The sequence below is a fragment of the Hemibagrus wyckioides genome, linkage group LG27 (genome assembly GCF_019097595.1).
Source record: "Hemibagrus wyckioides isolate EC202008001 linkage group LG27, SWU_Hwy_1.0, whole genome shotgun sequence".
Taxonomy (NCBI): domain Eukaryota; kingdom Metazoa; phylum Chordata; class Actinopteri; order Siluriformes; family Bagridae; genus Hemibagrus; species Hemibagrus wyckioides.
In genome coordinates, this window is record NC_080736.1 from 12,582,315 (window position 1) to 12,602,343 (window position 20,029).

Here is a 20,029-nt window from a genome sequence, read left to right on the forward strand (position 1 = left end):
AGACTGAAGTAGAAGAACTTGTGTCCTTGAGGAACAGCTCAATATTTATGCCCATGGTTTTGGAATGGGAAAATCCCATCCCATCACGTTTCCTCATATAGTGTAGATCCTTTTCCTGTTCAAGACTACCTAGAAGCATTTGTTTTACCTCCACCTATAGCAGAAGAATTCCCCTGAGAAGGAGAATTGTGCTTGGTTTTCTTGCTGAATTTGTTTACCTCGGCTGCCTTTAACTTTCACTGGACATTAAAATAGATTACACATGTAAACCTTTCTTCTCATGTCGCTAATATGCAAATTCAATGCAAAAATTGTTTGAGATTTGTGTAGCTGAGTGTGATGCTACATTCAGGGAAAAAAGCAAACAGAGATCATTACTTTTCATAGAGCTGGTGACGTCTGGTGACCTGAGTGACTACCTGGTGGATAGAGTTGGTGATTAGAAGTGTTTGTTTCCAGAAAGTTGAGCTTTATGCAAATATGGAGCAATTTTGGTGCAGCAGCTTCCTATGGCAGAAAAAACAGTATAGCACACACTGCTTCAACTTTATCATGTATGATATGATGCAGATATATTCTACTGAATTTTACACCAATCAGACATAATATTACAGGTGAAGTGAGTCACACTGATGATCTCCTCATCATGGCACCTGTTAGTGGGTGGGATATATTAGGCAGCAAGTGAACATTTTGTCCTCAAAGTTGATGTGTTAGAAGCAGGAAAAATGGGCAAGCATAAGGATTTGAGTGAGTTTGACAAGGGTCAAATTATGATGGCTAGAAGACTGGATCAGAGCATCTCCAAAACTGCAGCTCTTGTGGGGTGTTCCCGGTCTGCAGTGGTCAGTATCTATCAAAAGTGGTCCAAGCAAGACCAGTGAACCAGCGGCAGGGTCAGGGTCGGCCAAGTCTCATTGATGCACGTGGGGAGCGAAGTTTTCCTTTCATGGAAACGGTATTCCCTGATGGCTAGGGCCTCTTAAAAGGGGGACCAACACAATATTAGGCAGGTGGTCATAATGTTATGTCTGATCAGTGTACATACAAACACCAAATCTCCATTCAGAATATTTCATTTTAGTGGCAAGAAAACTGAATGAATGCTAGTTCAAAAATAAGGTAAGAATACTAATTGCTCCATCTATTAATAAAGGTTATTGCTATGGGAACCAGTAGTAAGAAAAGACTACTGACGACTTAATACGTACGTAGTTTGAGAGTGTGAGGCAGTAAAGATGTTTGGATTTTAGCATATGTGAATTTTTTATACGATCTGCTATAAGGAAAAAAAACTTCTCAAAGGCATCTGCTCTTTGTGAACATCTCTTTGAGCTCCACAGTCTGCTATATGGTTCTTACAGCCATTTCTGCAGGCTGGTTTACTGTCTTCTTTACCAACTAACAGAATGAAAATTTCACCACGATTTATCCAACTGGTGTTTGGTTTGGTATCTAAATAGCTTCTGTAGTCACGTCACTGACAGGTTAAGATATTATCACCACATGTTAACAACCCAACCAGGTGAAAGGTTGAAACCTCCAAACAACCTCATAAACAACAAGATGATAGAAAGGACAAAACAGCTTAACACTGACCTTTGACAAAATATTCTACGCAGTAGTTTTGCCCCTAAAGGAACATCAAATGTTAAATCACTAATAGAGGCTCTTTCATGAGTGTGTGTGTGTGTCAGGAGAGTCAGCTGGGATTTTCTTTAGGTAAAAAGCATCAGACAAATGAACAAAATAACTTTTATTTTAAAAACATTACTTATACAAAATCTTGAACAGAAGATCAAAAAAAAAAATAGAGACATGCAAGTCACTTACACACAAACACTTACAATTATACAAATCTTAAAGCAACAGTGTCTCTAAAATGAGTTAATACAGTGCAGACTTTCAGTTTCCTCTCATATATAAACATCAGCAGGGGTTCAGGTGAGCTGAGAGAAACCAGGGACTCGAGTGTCATGGTGTGATGATAGAAGGTAGTGCTTGACCATCAGGATGTCGGGCAACAGCCAGCCTCCTCGTGTTTGGACAGAAGAGAGATTCTGGAGAATGTCTTTGAGCAGCTCCTGCACTGATACTTCTTAACGTCCGAGTGTGTCTGCAGATGAGCGCGCAGGTTTGAGCGATCAGCGAATGCCCGGCTGCAGTGAGGACATGAGAATGGCTTCTCACCTGAAATAACAGAGTACATCACTACATTAACATACACTTCATAGACAGTCTGACTGATAGATAGATAGATAGATAGATAGACAGACAGACAGACAGACAGACAGACAGATAGATAGATAGATAGATAGATAGATAGATAGATAGATAGATAGATAGATAGATAGATAGATAGATAGATAGATAGATAGATAGATAGATAGATAGATAGATAGATAGAGATAACTGTGTGTGTGTGTGTGTGTGTGTGTGTGTGTGTGTGTGTGTACCTGTGTGCGTGCGTATGTGTCCCTGAAGCAGCCAGGGCCGGGAGAAGGCTTTCCCACACAGCTTACACACACATGGCAGTGTGTGTGTGCGGATGTGCATCTTCAGAGCGCCGAGGCTCACATACTCCTTGTCGCAGTACTTACAGCTGAAGTATTTCTGACACGGCCACTCACACTGGAGCTGTCTGTGTTTGGCCAGGCCAGAGAAGGTGAAATAGGTTTTATGACAGTCAAAACACTCAAAGTGTTCCTGGATGTTGGCCTTTGAAGCAAGTCCTAACAGGGAAACGGTAACATCAGACACCACGCTGTCCTGTAAAGCTTTGCTGTTCTGATGACGCTGAGGTGCTGCAGGCTCACAGGCTCTCAGTGGGCTCTGACTCACAGCTCGGGTGCAAGCGTGTCCTTCTGAAAGCAGTCTGGAGTCCTGTAAAGGCTGCGGTTCAATCACGGCACAAATAGAGCTCATCTGTGACGCTGACCTTATGGCTTGGTTCAGTAGCCCAGGAATAAAACTTTCATCAGGATAAGGAGAGGTGAGTTTGGAGCACGAGGACAGCACAGGGATCACTTGTGTGTGAGGATCTGTAACATTAACAACAAGTTCTCAGTGACAGTTTTCGTATTTTAAAAATACTCGTTGTTCGATCAGATATTTAAACATATTCATTAGCAGGTCACCCAAATGGAAAAATGACATGATTCTGTGTTTTTCACAGGTCATTGTGATCACATTTATAACCTATGCTCTGAAACTGCATGTGAAATCAAGTACATCTGTCACATCATGTGAATAATTACACCATTAAAAATGCACTTGGGAAAAGAATCTATTTGGGTAAAATTGTGCAATCATGTGGAAATATATAAATCATATTTATCAATAAATAAATCATTGGAATAGTCACATGAAATAAAAAAAATGTGATAAGTCTACAGGTGAGAATGTGTGAAATAACATGTAAAGTGTCTAAAAATAAACACGTCGAAATTTCATGTGAATCGTGTGATTATTTAGGAGGGATGGCTATGTGACTTTTCTGTAAGGACAGAGGTTGCAGTTCTGAATAATTCACACAAGAGTTGTGAGAACCCAAACCACAAGAGACCCATGTTTGGGGCAAAAACCCTTTTACCCTCATCCTCAGCTCTATGCCTGGGTTGGTTCATGAGACAAACATGAATACACGTAATTAAACAATTATCACCAAGTTTCTATAGTTTTATAGCTCTAAACCTTAATCAGTAAAACACAATTAAACTATGTTAATAATTTAACTTAGACATATATTTTGTGTTTTAAAAAAACAGCGTAAAATATCATCTGAAGGATCTTCCATCAGCCTTCACATAGACGGAGCCTGAAGTTTACTTTTGTAACAATAAAGGATGTGCATCTCTTCCATAAATACATCTGCAATAATCTGTATATATCTACCTACATTATTATTCTAAATTAATTGTACACATTTTAGTTAACAGTAGGAATATCTTACCACTTAAAAAACTTTTCAGTACAAGTTTTTAGCAGCAAGACCAGGTGTATGGAAAGATACTGAATAACCATAAGTAGACGAAGACTGTTTGTATCACCGTGAGGACATTCTGCTCATTTTTATAGGTTTCAGTCACACTGTGTCCTAAACTATAGGTTGTTTGTCATGACTAAAAAACTGGATGTGGTTTAAGACAGATATTTCTTAAACAGATTTTGGGTGTGATAGACATCCATTACACGGTTACCAAAATGTTTATGTTTTGCTTAATCACTCCCTTAACTTAGCACCAAATTATGTATAAAGTGACTGAACATCAAACACTTCTTAAACCTGTGAAATAAGTTGACCAAACTGTAGTCCAGTTATTTTATAGTATATTTTTCACTGACCCACTGAGTGTGGAACAGGGACACAATCAGAGAAAACAGAGAACCATTTTTTTTTCTTGGTCCAGCTGCTTAATTGCGGATAAGTTCATTGCTGAATGGTAAAGCATGTCCTTTTCTCAGAGGAGGTTAAGGGGCTTGTTTGCTTAAGAGAAAGCCTGTGAACAAAACCCAGCGATTTCAGACAAATCATGCTCTAGCGAGCCCCCTTCACCATGTTTAATGGGACCCTTCAGATCTCCAAAACAAGGGCTGACAATAAAAGCTCCTCTTTTAAGAAGAAATCCTGCACCTGCTAAACTCCAACTGGGTTTGTTGGATCTGTTGCAAAGGTTTACTTCACTTCTGTCATGTCTGGGTCTTCTCTGATGCAGAGCATCACCAAACTATTAGCTCATCAATCTTATAAGCTGTTCATATAAATTAAACAGTGTGGCTATAGTGTTTCAAAACTGAGTAGAAAATATAACGAAAGACAAAGTCGGTAATAGTTAGTAAGGTTTATAGCAGTGCTGACCAATTTTTGTACCTCAAAAAGTTAGTACATTTAGGTGAGTTTCTTCATAAAGAACTGATTCAGCTAGCAGGGATTCTAGGTCCTGTAACAGCAGGGAATTCACCAAACTGTACTGAACTCCAGTGATCCAGATCTAAACCCAGCCCATTTGGTCAACAGTCTACTAAGTTCATGAATCTGTTTTTTTCCCCCTGCATGGTCCAGTCTAAAGCTGTGACAGGAATGTGAAAATAACTCACCACCACTCTGTGAATCCAGCGTGCCATAGTTGGGCTTCTTGTGACTGAGGTGTTTTTTCACCAGGAAAGATCGAGGCATCTTAATATCCTAGAAGTTTTAAGAAACTTTTTTTTTCTTTTAAAGCAGAGGTGACTCCTTTCTCAGCATGCCAGCATGGGAAGAATCAGAGTTTATGACCAGAGTTAGAGATGGCAGGTTTAAATAAGTCGAGCTGATGCTTGAGGGCTGTCTTACAGGGAGTCAGGTGCAGGGGGCAAGCTGCTCATTAGCATAAACATCCCGGACAGCCAATAAGAATAAAAGAACAAGTGGAAGAGGGGCAGAGTCATGGTTTGAGCTGCATACCCCAACTAAACAGGTGCATGTGGGTCTGTGGGATCAAAATAGCAAAACATAGCCACGTGTGACCAAGTGTTATGGTAGTTTACAGTGGGACGATTGAGGCTTTTTTGAGGTTTTACATGGAAAGATATTAATATCTTGCTAAAGAACATTAGCTTATGCAGTTGGATGGATATTTTTGTGTTTATTGTGAATGTATGAATTTTCTAGTATTGAGTTTTTGACCACTAAAATATAATTTGCCATATAGAAGTAATTGTAAATATTTATAAATAATGTTTTAATGTTACTCATAAGTAATGTTTTATATGTCTTGTTCTTATCCTCTAAAGGTAGATCTGACACCGCCTGGAGCTATGTTCTGCCTCATTGTCTTGCTGTAGGATGGACCCTTGATGAACTAGATGTAGAGCAGAGGATAATGAATATTGTGGGCCTTTTGGTTCAGGGAGCCAGTCACTCTGTGAAAGTTACTTCATCCTCCATGTTTGAGAAACTGGCCTTTTACATACTCAATGGCTTACAAAAACAATGCATAATAAACCAAAGATCCAGTTTTGATTTGTAGGTCCATCAGACCTTCTTCCAGTCTTCAGTAGTCCACTGCTTGCTGCATGGCCCAGGCAAGTCTCCTTTTATTTCTCTGCTTTCTTAGAGATGGCTTTTATATACAGCCACTCGACCTGTCAATCTGCAGCTAAGAAGATTCATCAAAGTTGAGACTCAGGCATGTCTTCTGTTTTTTGTCATGCATTTTGGGAAACTCTATTCACGACACCCTGGCTTTATTTGCAATCCTCCTTAAAGATCCACTGACACATTTCAAGGGTTAAAAGATTCTGTCTTTCTTTCTTTGTTCATTTTCTTAACATGTTGAACATATACTCCATCCTGCAGTGAGGATATATTGAGGATGTGATAACACAGTCTGCTCCAGCGCTGCTTTTTTCACAGAGGGTTTTGTAAGTAATCAACAAAATTTGGCACAGCTGTAATTTGTACTTTTTTAACCAATTGTTCCCTGAAAAGGCGTTTTATATGCTCTTTAATGTGCATGATGTTTCAATTTTCATTGTAGTGTTCAGTTAAACATAAACCTGTGGGAGTTTATCACTCATCTTTGTACCATTTTAGGTTATTCACAGGATTTAAATGGCAATAAAAATAAATGGGGTTGTTTGAAAATTTTGGACCTGTATTGTATGTGTACACACACACACACACACACACACACACACACAGACACACACACACTGCTGCAGGTTTTAAAACATTTATATTTTAGCTGATGTGAAGTGGTTAGACACACACACACACACACACACACTTTTCTTTCTCTCTTTATTTTCTCACCACATGCACCTCCTTGGGTTCATAGAAAGCAGATCTTATTGTTAGAAGGAGCTGTTCAGATGTATGTGTGTGAAAAGGGCAGCTTTGGTGCTGTAGAATTGGGTTAACAAAACATGAACTGAAACTCCAAGCATTTACATCTGAATAGATGACTTATTTCCAAATAAGTTAAAGTATTAACTTTAGTACCAAAATAAAATTATAAAATATAGGGCAGTATATTAGACTAAGCCATAAATTACAATATTTGCAGAACAATTATTATTATTATTATTACAAAATGGCTTTATTAAAAAATGACCATCTGCTTTTGACAGGCTAGTGAAAGTTACATGTAGATTATAAATATGTTAAAGTAGGTTGATAGGACAAATTGTATTCTATCAAATTTAACTTGTCACAAGAAATTGAAAAATACAGTTCCTGTTTTTTTTTTTTACCTCTTCTGTGAAAGCTTAAAGTTTATAATAAATTAAGTGTATTTATATTATTATTTTAATTATATTATTATTATTATTATTATTATTATTATTATATACATTATCAAGTTTATAAATTATTCTTATGCCTCACAGCTCCAGGGTCCTGGACTCGATCCTGAGCTCAGGTTTACTCAGGTTACTGTCAGAGTGTTGAGTTTCTGTTTGTATACTTCCTGTGTCCTCCCTGTGGGTTTCTTCCAGTTTCCAGTTTCCTACAGCCTTCTATAAACCTGCAATTATGAGGCTGTGGATTGGCTAAGATAATTTGCCCCAAGGTGTGAATGTGTGTGTGTTACATGTTGCCCTGTGATAGAACGGAATCTCTTGCATGATGTATTCCCACCTCACCCCCGGTATTTCCAGGAAGGCCCAGAATCCACTGCCGCCAAGTTGCTCTGGCAGGAATCAGACCAAAAGGTTTAGAGAGGGAGCACCAAGTCCAACCAGCTCCATGAGCTTCAGTGTTATCCTTGCATGAGACAGCAGGAGAGGACTAACATTTCAAGAATAGGAAATAGTTATTTTATATTAACACTCAACACATATTGACATGTGAGAAAATGGTTGATTTAATATTGGATCAACTTGGAAAGAGGAAAGGATGAATGACTTTGAAAGAGGTTTCATTAATTGTGCATATAATGGTGTCATTTTAGGACATTACGTCACACAAAAGGGTATTATAGCCATTACAAAGACAAACATATTTCAGTGGTGCGAAACTGTAACTGATATAAACCTGTGCTATGATAACTCAATGGCTCCATCTAGTGGGCCCTTTTCACTTTACACTAAAGAAATATTCAGACTGGATTAGAAATTCTAGGCTCTTCTTTACATAACACTTCTTTACATTCTTTACTCAATGAGACAATATTTTAACTCACTTTTTTGCATCATGGTTCATAACTCACCTTTTAGAAACCCTGTGTTAATTCCTGCTTGAGGTTAATGTGCTATAAAGATTATATTTTATATGCTAAATGACCAAATACCAACTAGAAAGTTCATTAAAGTCTTCTCTAAAAAAAGTAGAGAATGTTTGAGTAGTAAAAAATATCAATGTGAGATTTATTTATTTTAAAAGGCAAACTAAGCACGCTTAAATACACTAATATTGCATTTACATGTATACGTACACAAATCAGGCATAACATTATGATCAGTGAGAAGTGAAGTGAATAACACTGATTATTTCCTCATCATGGCACCTGTTAGTAGGTGGGATATATTAGGCAGCAAGTGAACATTTTGTCCTCAAAGTTGATGTATTAGAAGCAGGAAAAATGGGTAAGGATTTGAGCGAGTTTTACAAGGGCCAAATTGTGATGGCTAGATCAGAGTATCTCCAAAACTGCAGCTCTTGTTGGGGTGTTCCCAGGCTGCAGTGGTCAGTATCTATCAAAAGTGGTCCAAGGAAGGAACAGTGGTGAACCGACGACATGGACGGCCAAGGCTCATTGATGTACGTGGGAAGTGAAGGCTGGCCTGTGTGATCTGATCCAACAGACGAGCTACTGTTGCTCAAATTGCTGAAGTTAATGCTGGTTCTGATAGAAAGGTGTCAGAACACACAGTGCATGATGGGTCAGGGCTGTTTTTGCAGCAAAAGGAGGACCAACACAACATTAGGCAGGTGGTCATAATGTTATGACTAATCGGTGTATAGGCTACAGATTCACTCACTGAGCATTTTATTAGGAACACTATTACCAACACTATACTATTCTAGATAGGATCTCTCTGCTCTCAAAACAGCCTCAACAACAAGATGTTTCAAAATATTCTTTTGAGATTCTGATCCATGGTGATATTAAGTCAACCCTGTGTAGCAGGTCTATGCAGTGCAGTAGAGAGTAACGGTGTTATACGCCACTTGCAGTTACATGCCGAGACCTGCAGCATACAGAGTAATGTAGTGCAGAGCAGCGTGGTCATGTAGCATCATTCAGCCATTCACCAATTCTACTTATGCAGACAATCAGCTTGGTCCTTAAATAAAAATAAATCGACTCGATATTTTATTCTGTTTTTGCCAAAATACAGATGACCAATGGTGTGCATCAACCATGGTGAAATACATCTGAAGTACCACAGCATACTTATCTCCAACAAGAACAGTTTGTTTACAAATGCACATTAACAGCTGCATAAAAAGTCATCTATCCATAAAGCTTTCCTGCAATGCTTTGACCATCACTCTCCGAAGGAATTTAATCAACCTCGGGACAGGAAATCAAATACTGAACATCTATGACAGTCAGGCATAGGTTATTCAGTAAAGAATTCAAATGCCACCTTACTGATGGCTGGCTCCAAAAGAATGTTTAATAGCACAGCCGATAGCAACCACGTTTTCAAGAAAGAAAAAAGCTACATGGTATACAACATTTAATATATAGAGATAAAAAAAAAGTAAAAACTTAAATGACTATACAGTGTTGAATAAAAAAAAACACAAACATAAAAATCTTATCTAAAAAAAAAAAAAAACCCAACTCAACAGAAATGGGGGTACAAACACTTCATAAAACTTTTTATTGTTGGTTAAACATTGTACCTCAGTGCTTTGAAAACCATGCAGTAAATGTCATCCATCAACATAACTGATCCACAAAAAAAATAGCAATTTATTTAGCAACATTGGCCCATTTCAGACAGTGCTGTTCCAATATTAATAAGCCAACATGGAAACTAAAACTGTCTTGTATTTGCACCCATCGTGTGCCTCATGCCTGACCAGACTTTTCTGAAAGATCTCCTCACTTTCTCACAGTCCTTAGTCCTCTCCTCCTCCATACATGTCCGCTAGTTTCTTGAAGCGTGGTCCCCACTCACCAAGACGATCATAGTCCTGATCACCTGAGCTGGAAGAGTTCAGGGAGCTGAGGGATCCTGCCTCTGATCCTCCACCTTCATAATCAAACACCAGCAGAGAGTCATAGGGGGGAGCTGTGGGGTCGTTATCAGCCGCCTTCAGGTTCTACAGAAAAAGCAGAAACAGATGTAATAGGCATGACAAGTATGCAGACTTTATTGTCTCAACTATGTAAATATCACTGCCGATCCAGGCCGATGGGTAATATGGCATAGAAAAAAAAAAAAAAAAAAAAAAACACACCACATCACAAAGTCTTAGAAAATTTGGAAAATCAATGTTTTTGTACTAATTTGCCTTTTTTTTTTTAAACTTATGTAATAAACTTTTTGCACCTGCGTCCAAAATTGTTGACCTTGATTTTTGTAAATTTGCCTCGGTTCAAAAATATTACATCAACCCAATTACTTTTAAGCCTGAGAAAACGGATGGATTAACATCCTTTGGAGTCAGTGACTAAATTCTAAAACCCATGGAAATAACCAAACATTAAATTTCCTCCCTTGAGATGCCAGACCCTTATTGCAGTTGCCTTCAGAATGTTTTCACCTTGAGACCTCTCTAAACCTGCTGTATTAACATTCAAGGTGTCTCGATTGTCCACTTTGTCTTCAGTGGTTATTCAGGCATTTTAGTGTTGCTGAGCTAGCCAGCGCATTCTCTTATTTAAGAATACACTAAATTGATATTGACTTTGTTGATCTGATCACTCGTAAAGCGTCTGCTCGCTTTGATGAGTGCAAATTGTTTTTCCGGCCTATTGATGGCCTCCTTCACTTTCACAAGCACCCCTTTGGCCCGGGGTTTTACTATGAACTCCTACCAAATGCAAATTAAACACTTGGAATCCATGCCAAAATTTGTATCTCCCGAATCTGTTAAGGAATATGGAAACGGGCCACAGCTTGACTATACACCACTACAATGGATCTGAAATTACATAGTGTCGATGTCCAAATAATTATGGACCTGGCTGTTTTACTATTTGGGCATCATACCACAGATTCTCAGTCAATGCAAAGGAGCATATTGTTATGGAGAGAAGTCCAAGGTGTACACTCTGAGCCAGAGAGCAACTAGCACAATTGTTTGACTGGACAATCGTAAAGAGAACTCCGTTAATTACCAAAAAAAAACAAAAAAAAACAAAAAAAAAAAAACATACGTAAACAACGTACTGACAATCATGGATGAGGCTCCTCTTGCCATACGGCTAAACATACTGTGCTCCAACAAAGGTGAGTTTTTAAATAACCAAGCAACTTTTACATGACGTAATGTCACTTAGTGCATCATGCAACAATAATCCTTCAATAGAGTGATAGGCTAATTGCTCTGTATTCCAGTTAAATAAAATTGCTTCAAGCCATGCCATGTATACTTGATAAGTAAGGCAGATGTTAACCAGCTAAAGGAAAGTCAGACTAAAGTCTGAACAGTGGAAAGGAAGCAGCCTGTTGCAAGATTGAACATGTGATAATCAGAGTGGCCATGTAAGAAATCAGGTCACTTATTTGCATGACATACTGTTCTGTAGCAAAAGCCACATTCCACAGCACAGACAAACCAAAAAGTACATGTCTTACATCATCAATGAAGGTGCCAATCTCCTCTGGGTTTGCAGGCCGCGGCCGATATTGTGGAGCAGGCATAAAGGTGGGAGCCACGTCGTTACGGAACACATCAGGGCGGTTGTCAAGTCCCCTGTGCAGAACGCTCAGGTCATAGTCCTGTAGAAAAGCAATATTGCCAAAATAGGATGAGACCCCCAAATAGGATGAGACCCCCAAAAAAAGATTTACATTAAAAAGGGAGGGGAAGACAAACCTGATCATCCTCTCCGCCACCCTCTTCATCATAATAGTAAACGTTATCACGGATATCGTCGTCGTTGATAAGGGGCTGCTCCTTCTTGGTGCCTTTCCTTTTAAGGAACAGAAGCAACAGCAGCAGCAGCACTGCATAGAGAGGGCAGATCACACAAAATCTGTCAAATTCAATACTACATTCATATTACTAGTATCAGTTGTGTGTGACTATTTAGCCCCTTATATTATATAAGCTTTATTATTATTATTTTTTTTAATAAAGCTTTAAAATTATTCATGCATATAAAGGAATAGAAGAAACACAACTTACACAACAGAGCCAAAACAGCCCCCAAAATTCCAAACACCGCAGGAAAGCCAATAACTGCCCCACGAAGGTCTTTGCATTGAACGTCTGATCCTGTGCAGTCACATACTTCAACCTGGACAACGTTTTCTTGTGAGAGTTGCTGGGCATCAAACACCCTGAGAATAACACTGTATATTCCCTGTTGGAGTGGTGTCTTAAGTGAAAGTATAATCCCTGTTTCTATGAACAGAAGAGGAAGGTAAAGAAGGGGAAAAATGCTTAAGTACAAAAACTACACAGTTATTTCACTTACAGACTAAAGGAAAAAAATGTATTCATTATTTTTGAAGACATCTGCTTTAGGAGTTGCCAAAACTTTCACACAGAACTGCATATAGACCAAATTAGCAAACCTTGGGTTCTTGCAAAATTTAAGCTGAAATAGTGAGGGTTTAGAGCTAAATCTTATTATAAAATCAAGTTATTTGCAATGTTTGACAGTGACTCAAATCCACTTGCTTTTGACTATATGGTCAACTTTAACACCCATTAGGACAGTATCAGAAGTAGTACTAATCTGCAACATCATTGCAACTGCCAATTTCTCGATGAGATACAGAAGTATAAATCAGGATTGTGTGGTTCATACGCTCCTAGCAGTAATCACGTCATCATAGAGACCATAGAGCTTTCATTTACGAAAAATTTTCAGAAATGACAAAATAAAAATTCAAAAGCTCAACACTTGAATAAAAGCCTACTTGAATCATTCATCCTAGCAGTCCAATTGTTCCTGCCATCTCCTTGCAGCTCCACGCTAAAAGGAGAAGTGTTGCCAGGCCCATCAGCATCAGTCACAGACAGAATGCTTGGAGGGGAATCCTTATTACATATTCTCAGGTCCCTCTCTTCAACTAATGGAGCGTTATCGTTCACATCCTCCAACTCGATTACAAGCGTACCAGTACCAGTTGCTGGAAGGACATCTGCAAACACATGTAAAAGGTTAGGAGATGCAAAAGCAAAAACAGAAAAGAACTAAAAGAAAGGGAGCCATTTACCATCATCTACAGCTAGAATTAGGGCTTTGTATTTGCCATCTTTCACATAAGTGGATTCTCTGTCCATAGGACTCTTGACTGTGATCAGTCCTGTTTCTGGGTTAACCTTTAGCCAGCCAGCCAGATCAGTGCCTATACGATATCTGAAACGCACAGAACAACAAACTATACCAGTGCCCGGGAAAAACCCAGATCAACCAACACTGAGGCATCTACTTACGTAATTTTCTGGTTCCTGTTTGTGTCCGGATCAGTGGCAGTGTACACGGCCAGTTCACTATCAACTGCTGCATTTTCAGCTTTGAAAACAATCTTCTCCTTTGGTTCAAACACTGGAGCCTCGTTCACATCGAGAACGTTTACAATGACTGTGGCAGTGGAGGTAGGCAAAGGTTTAGCAAATGGAACCTCGTTTTCCACAACTACCAGCAATGTGAATTTGTTGTTCTCCTCATAGTCTAACCCCTGTGAAAAGACACATTAAAATCAAATAAGTGTACAAAATCAAGGGACATGTAAGTGACGACACTTTAACTGGGGGTTGTGCTGTACCTTGACAGTAGTAATGATGCCCTCCTGTTTGTTTGGTGCTGTGCTAATGTTGAAAAATCCACCACTGTTACCATTAACAATTCTAAACTTTGCTGCCCAGGCAGATGACTGTGGTTCATCATCATCAGTCACTGGCAGTTTCGCCACAAGAGCTCCCACGTTATCCTCCGGGACAGACACTTCATACTGGGGAAAAAAATGAATATGAATTTTATTAAACCTGGTAACTGCTTGAAAAACCTAAATGGTATTTAAAGATTTGGAGCAGAGATTTATTTCTAAAGCAACTGAAAATCCTGCAAATACTAAACTAATTTATAATGAAACACTGCCTTACCAAGGTCTTGGAAAATACAGGTGCATTGTCATTGCTGTCTGTTACAGTAATAACAGCTTTTCCCATAATTCCACGGCCTTGTCCAGCCATATCCGCTGCTTGAATATCCAAGGTATATTCTCCAACGGTCTTTAAAAGAAACACAGCAATAAAAAAAATTTTATTCCAAAGTTCCAATTTTAGAAGCACATTCAACATCAACTCTGCATTTATATGTAAAAATGTTAATCCAAATTCATTTAGACTTTGGAAACAGAACAAATTTACATCTTGCATCAATACTAATATTAAACAGTTTACATGCATGTTGTACTCCAAACCAAATTCATGTGAACATTGATCAGGTGTTAATGTGAACTTTTTTAATAAGTTGCCCTTTCCCTCCCCAATTTAAACATAGCTAGCAGGTTAGTTATGAAGGCTTTGTGTAAATGTTTGCATAAACAAAACTGAATTTCTGCCAGATTTCTACATTTAAATTAAATATCATATACACAAACATGTAAATATCAATTTTAACATTACAGAACATGAAAAAGCTACGTTACCAAAAATTAGTTGCTAATTTATTGAGGTAAAATGACACCATGTGAAAATATGAGGAATATTTACTGTATCCAGATGTTTCTGGACACCAAGCACTTGAAACAGGGAAACTAATATTTAATGGTTTTTCTTTTTACACCCTCCCTGATTCAGTGTTTAATAAAACAAGCAGTATGCGTTATTGAATGAAGCCAGTGATGCCACAGCACACTAGTAAGTACAGTGCATAGCCTCATTCCATCTTGAGACATGACGGTCATTTGCTGCTGCAACTAAGTGTCTTGGAATATAAGCTGCTGTGGCACACAGACTAGTGGCAGTTAGGCTGGATGTACACATAGCTGGTGGAAGAACCCGATTTGTGCACTCACCTCTCTGTCCAGTCCATCAGAATTCACTCGAATTGCTCCAGTGACGGGGTTGATCTCAAACATGTTAGGATATGGGACTGGTGGAATCTGACTGGTGATGGAGTACCTAATCTCAGCATTGTCAGTGTTTGGATCATCTGCATCAGTGGCACTGACCGTCATGAACTCAAACCCTTTAAACGTGGGAAGACGACAAGAAATCTGAGCACAGCATGACTCGGAGTTATGGCAGACATGATCAAATGTATGTGGACACCTGCCATGGTACCCAAACAGCAAGCACTTGTGAATCAAATTCAAAAGTAAAGCATTACTACGAATTGACTGATACTATGACCCTTATAATAAAACTACCTATGTTTGAAGCTTCTGGTACACTGCCAAGGAATGGATTTTGTGTGAAGATAGGATGGTTATCATTCGCATCCAGCACTTCAACTATAACCTCCATGGCTGGTTCTTTAATTGTATCAGTAGCCGACTGAGCATGGGCTTGCAGCTGGAGTTAACAGAAAAACAAACATGTTAAATTGTTAAAACATGCACCAATATCCTTCACCAAGAGCAGGTTTTTCCACAACTGACAATAGATTCTACTGAATGCAATCAGACATGAGCAAACTGAAAGTCTCACCTCATATTTATCTTTTTCTTCTCTGTCAAGAGGCCTCGACACATACATCTGACCAGTGAATTTGTCTATCGTGAAAAGTCCTACTGGAGGCTGGTCAGCACCAACACCAGTGATTCTGTACACCATCTGTGTTTCTTTGGCAAAGCTGGATTTAATCTGTGCACAAAATGTGACAAATTGATATAAAAAGATGTACAGGGAAAATTGTATGAAATTAAAGATTAGCCCTACATACCTGCACAAGCGGCTTGGGGAAAGGCCCTTTGCGGTCATTCTCCAAGATTCTGATTGGAGGAATGACCCACTCTCTTTTTCTCCTCCGCAACCCACCTGATTTTGGAAACTCCAGAAGTAGAATTGATTCAGTCTATATAAAGCAATTAAAAAAAAAAAAAAGAAAGTTAACATTCCTTCAATTTGCAGTTACGCCAAAAACCCACTGTCTAAGTAGACATTAGTATAGTGTACCTTATTGCAGGCAGACTGTACTAATGGGTCACAATTAAAAATCATTAGCTTTGCCTACTCATCCAGCAGCAACAACCTTAATTACTTACTATATGAACTTTATTTGAAGGAAAAACTGACATGATACAATTATTTAATACACCTTCAGTATATATAAAACATCTAGACATCCATAAGCTTACAGGTTTTTGTGGGGTAAATAAAAAAAAACCCATATAAAGATCAGATATTTTACCACCTTTGAGATATTGCAACAAAAAATGGCTCGTCAGTATGAAAGTGACCCAAAGAAACCCAAGTGAACAAAAAATGGCTTCAAAAAATTTATTTTGTCTAGACGGTTTTGTAAAAGAGATTAAACATTAAATTTCACAGACTTTACATAAGCAGGTAGACTTGTTGGAGGCTTTTTGGTACACGTGCTATATTACAAGCAAAAGGTGCTTCAATAAGGTACTACTTAAATATTCAGTGCTGCTAAAATATGCCAGCAGGAGCGCTAAAACTATAGTGTATAGTGTAAACTATATTAGTTTCACTAATTTGAATGGACATGCATCATTACAAGAGTACTGATAAAGCACAGGGACATTTCCACTGTGTCACTCCACTTGTCCATGTCCGCTACATACAATTCCAAAACTAGCAATAGTTTGCTACATTACTACTTGCTACAGGCCAGAAAACACTTTATCCAGCTTCCCAACTTCTTTAGGAACAATTTGTCAGGACAGAACAAAAACAAGTTTTGTTTTGATTTTTATTAATTTCTTATTTGGAAATAGAACTGCTTAAAATCACATCTGTAATATTGCTTATATGAAGATATTATTTAAATACCAGCCACATGAAACTGTCCTTCTTTCATAAGTGCATAAAAACAATGAATTCATGCTTCTGGTCTGGATCCACCCTTTCATTAGCAAAATTTATGAAAGATTTAGGATTTATTTCTGCCATATGGCTCACCCTTGAAGGCAAGTGAACAAGTCATCCTGAATATACACAATTTTCAGGAGAGACAAAAGCAGAAGCACAGAAGACAGAAAGTTCTGCATTTTGTCCAGCAGAGGTCAGACTAAGAGGTGTACCTGTTCAAGCTCAGATGCCCCAACATCTTCCTGCTGCTCGTGATTGTGGTTAGCTTTACCCTGATGTTCCACTCTCACCAACGCAGTGTGTTTCTTTCCCTTGGAGTCCCAAGCATGGACTGAGAATGTCTTATGGCCATCATGAAGAGTGACCTGTCTCTTCATCTTCACTGTACCATCTGATTCTACATGAAACCGCCTATCAGTGGTGTCAAAGACAGTCCGCATCCTTCCATCGCAGTTGTTGAAAACAACTGGAGAATTAACAGAAACAATACATAATGACTTAACAAAATAAAAAAAAAAAAAACACATCGAACTGCAGAATAATTCAAACATTTGGGCTCTCATCCTGTTTGAAACACTCGTTGTACAAACTTTAAGACTGTAGTTATAAGCCTATAAGTTAGGTCGTTAAAAAAAGCATGCAAAAATACAAATTATATGGAGCATCATGCACTCTGTCTAGGCCCTACTAAAATAAAACCACAGGATAACGTTTTGCATAACACACAACAGGATTTGATGGGGACTCCACAGGATCATAAGAAAGAGAGGACACCACATTAAATGAGGTGTTATTAGAAAGGTGTATACTGAAGACACAGTAAGCTAAAACAATGGCAAAGCTAAAATAAATTGCCATCGGACAGGCAACATGGGTGTAAGCAGCCACACAAAAAGCACAACAAATCACTGTCGAAGTTATTGTATAAAACCAGGTCCTTATTATTAACCATTACTATAAACATTCTACTTGACATCAATATTATCAAAATAATAATATAGCACTGATGGATGATTTAAATCAGTTGGGGGGGGGGGCACGAGAGGGGAAAAAATGAAAACAAACCTCTGTGGAAAGTACCTTGCATATTTATATTTGCGGAGGCTTGAACACAGTCATCATAAGTGTAAAGATCACCTGGTCTTGCTCAAGGTTGTATCTACACACCCACAGAAACTCAGGGGCTTGTGAAAGCAGACTATGAGGTCAACTATCTCAGCACATTAACACCTGCAATGGCCTAAATGACATTGATCCATTCTAATACAAATCATATAGCACCTTGAAAGAGGTACATGAAGCACAGCATTTTCAGGTAATTAAGGAAGGGGGCCATTCTTACTCAAGCAAAACACTAGGGGTGAACTACTGGGTGTTTAAAACACAATACAAGACGATTAATTCAAGCCAGACGAACAGAAACCAGCCACATAAGCAGCTGTAGATACCAGACAAGGCTACAGTCTTAAACTACTTAGAGTTTCAGGAACTCAAGGTAACAATACAGTCACCAACAGATTCAGAGAAAATTGACTGACCCTACATAAATTAAGCACTCACCACAATGCGCTTGGTTTTAACTTAATATCCAACACACAGTCTACAATTAAAACCGGTTCACTAGAGCAAATAGTTTGGATTTGAGAACCCACGGTATGACTATATGTATATATGACTGAAGCAGTTCATTACAAGTATATAAAGTGCGAATCAAACCAGTCACTCAAAAGTAGCCCCTAAAAATATATAAAGCAAGCACAAACCATTAAAAGAGTTTTTAAATTTTTTCTTCACAAAATGTTGAAACCTGTGATAATACCTTACCTGTGCCGAGCCTTGTGCCCCTGTGCAGGTGGTGTCTGTGAACTGTGAGGACGAAAAGATCAGACTCAAAGCCCGGAGAACATGGCGTCGACAACACACTGCCACCGCAAACGACCTTAGTAATGAAGAAAGATTGCGTGTTTCATTTATCTGTCGCATAGGATTTATTTACTTAACAAGCTTGCGCGTTAGAAGAGAAAACCAGGAATATTGTGAATAGTTTGACTCTGAACTGATTTTGAAAAATAAAGAAAAAAAAAAAATCCAAAGAAGAGCAAATATGGCACGAGGCCAAGAAAAAACACAGAAAAAAATATCTACCTGTAGTAAAACAATCAAAACTCCCAAACGGATATCCCATTTAAGCTCCATTCGACGCCGAAAGAACAATCCAAAATATAATCCTTTTAGTGTTTGGGAGACTAAAGTGCGCGGCCACTGCGTGAAGATTTATAAACTTGTCGGTGCGATTTGAGGAAATAAGCTTCAGCAGGTAGTTTCGGCTGTGACGCAGCCGCACCAGGTGACCTCGCCCTTCCGCTCGCGCGCGCGCGCCAAATATGGACTCTTCTGCCGCGAAGCTCCACCCACAGTGCAGGTAAACGCTCCAGCAAATCCGAGAACACTCGATCAGCGGCTGCAGCCATGAAGAAAACACAACTTTAATAAAAAAAAACACCGATAATAACAATACGCATGAGAAGCATCAGGTCACCACTGCACGAGTTAAACAGACCGGTAGCTGCGGACGTTTTCAGATGCTCACCTTCCTCGAAACGCAGGCAATAAGGAAATGGAAATGCTGCAGCCAAATCGCATTGGCCTATTTGTAGAGGTCGAATCAACTCTCCAAGTGAACTTTCAGACTATGTCTACACAAACACTCGAGCACTCTTTGTGTTATTAAAATTCCTTGTTTAGATAGCTGAAACGAGCTGCACAGCATTTATGTTTTACTTTGCAGATGTGCAGGTCAGACTGACAGGCTTCCTCGTGTTATTCCAGTGAAACACTGTCCAGAAAGGGAGTGGGGCTGAAAGAGGCGTTTACACTTAATGATGCAAATGAAATGCCTTTATAAATACT

At 38.7% G+C, this 20,029-nt stretch overlaps 2 protein-coding genes across 2 annotated transcripts; both read right to left on the minus strand.

Annotated features, from left to right (window-relative positions):
• Positions 1-1,779: 1,779 nt before the first annotated feature.
• Positions 1,780-5,280, minus strand: snai3 (snail family zinc finger 3). The gene is made up of 3 exons (XM_058382102.1): positions 5,098-5,280; positions 2,457-3,041; positions 1,780-2,190 (listed from the first exon to the last, which is right to left on the minus strand). The coding sequence occupies exons 1-3, from the start codon at positions 5,174-5,176 to the stop codon at positions 2,009-2,011; spliced, it is 846 nt and encodes a 281-aa protein (XP_058238085.1). The 5' UTR covers positions 5,177-5,280; the 3' UTR covers positions 1,780-2,008.
• A 3,993-nt stretch (positions 5,281-9,273) lies between these two features.
• On the minus strand, positions 9,274-19,534 carry cdh31 (cadherin 31). Its single transcript, XM_058382089.1, has 16 exons — positions 19,265-19,534; positions 18,944-19,058; positions 17,332-17,585; positions 16,008-16,139; positions 15,773-15,928; positions 15,493-15,637; positions 15,139-15,311; positions 14,222-14,350; positions 13,885-14,070; positions 13,553-13,797; positions 13,333-13,475; positions 13,033-13,257; positions 12,293-12,511; positions 11,981-12,111; positions 11,740-11,883; positions 9,274-10,258 (listed from the first exon to the last, which is right to left on the minus strand). The coding sequence occupies exons 1-16, from the start codon at positions 19,313-19,315 to the stop codon at positions 10,055-10,057; spliced, it is 2,652 nt and encodes an 883-aa protein (XP_058238072.1). The 5' UTR covers positions 19,316-19,534; the 3' UTR covers positions 9,274-10,054.
• Positions 19,535-20,029: the final 495 nt, after the last annotated feature.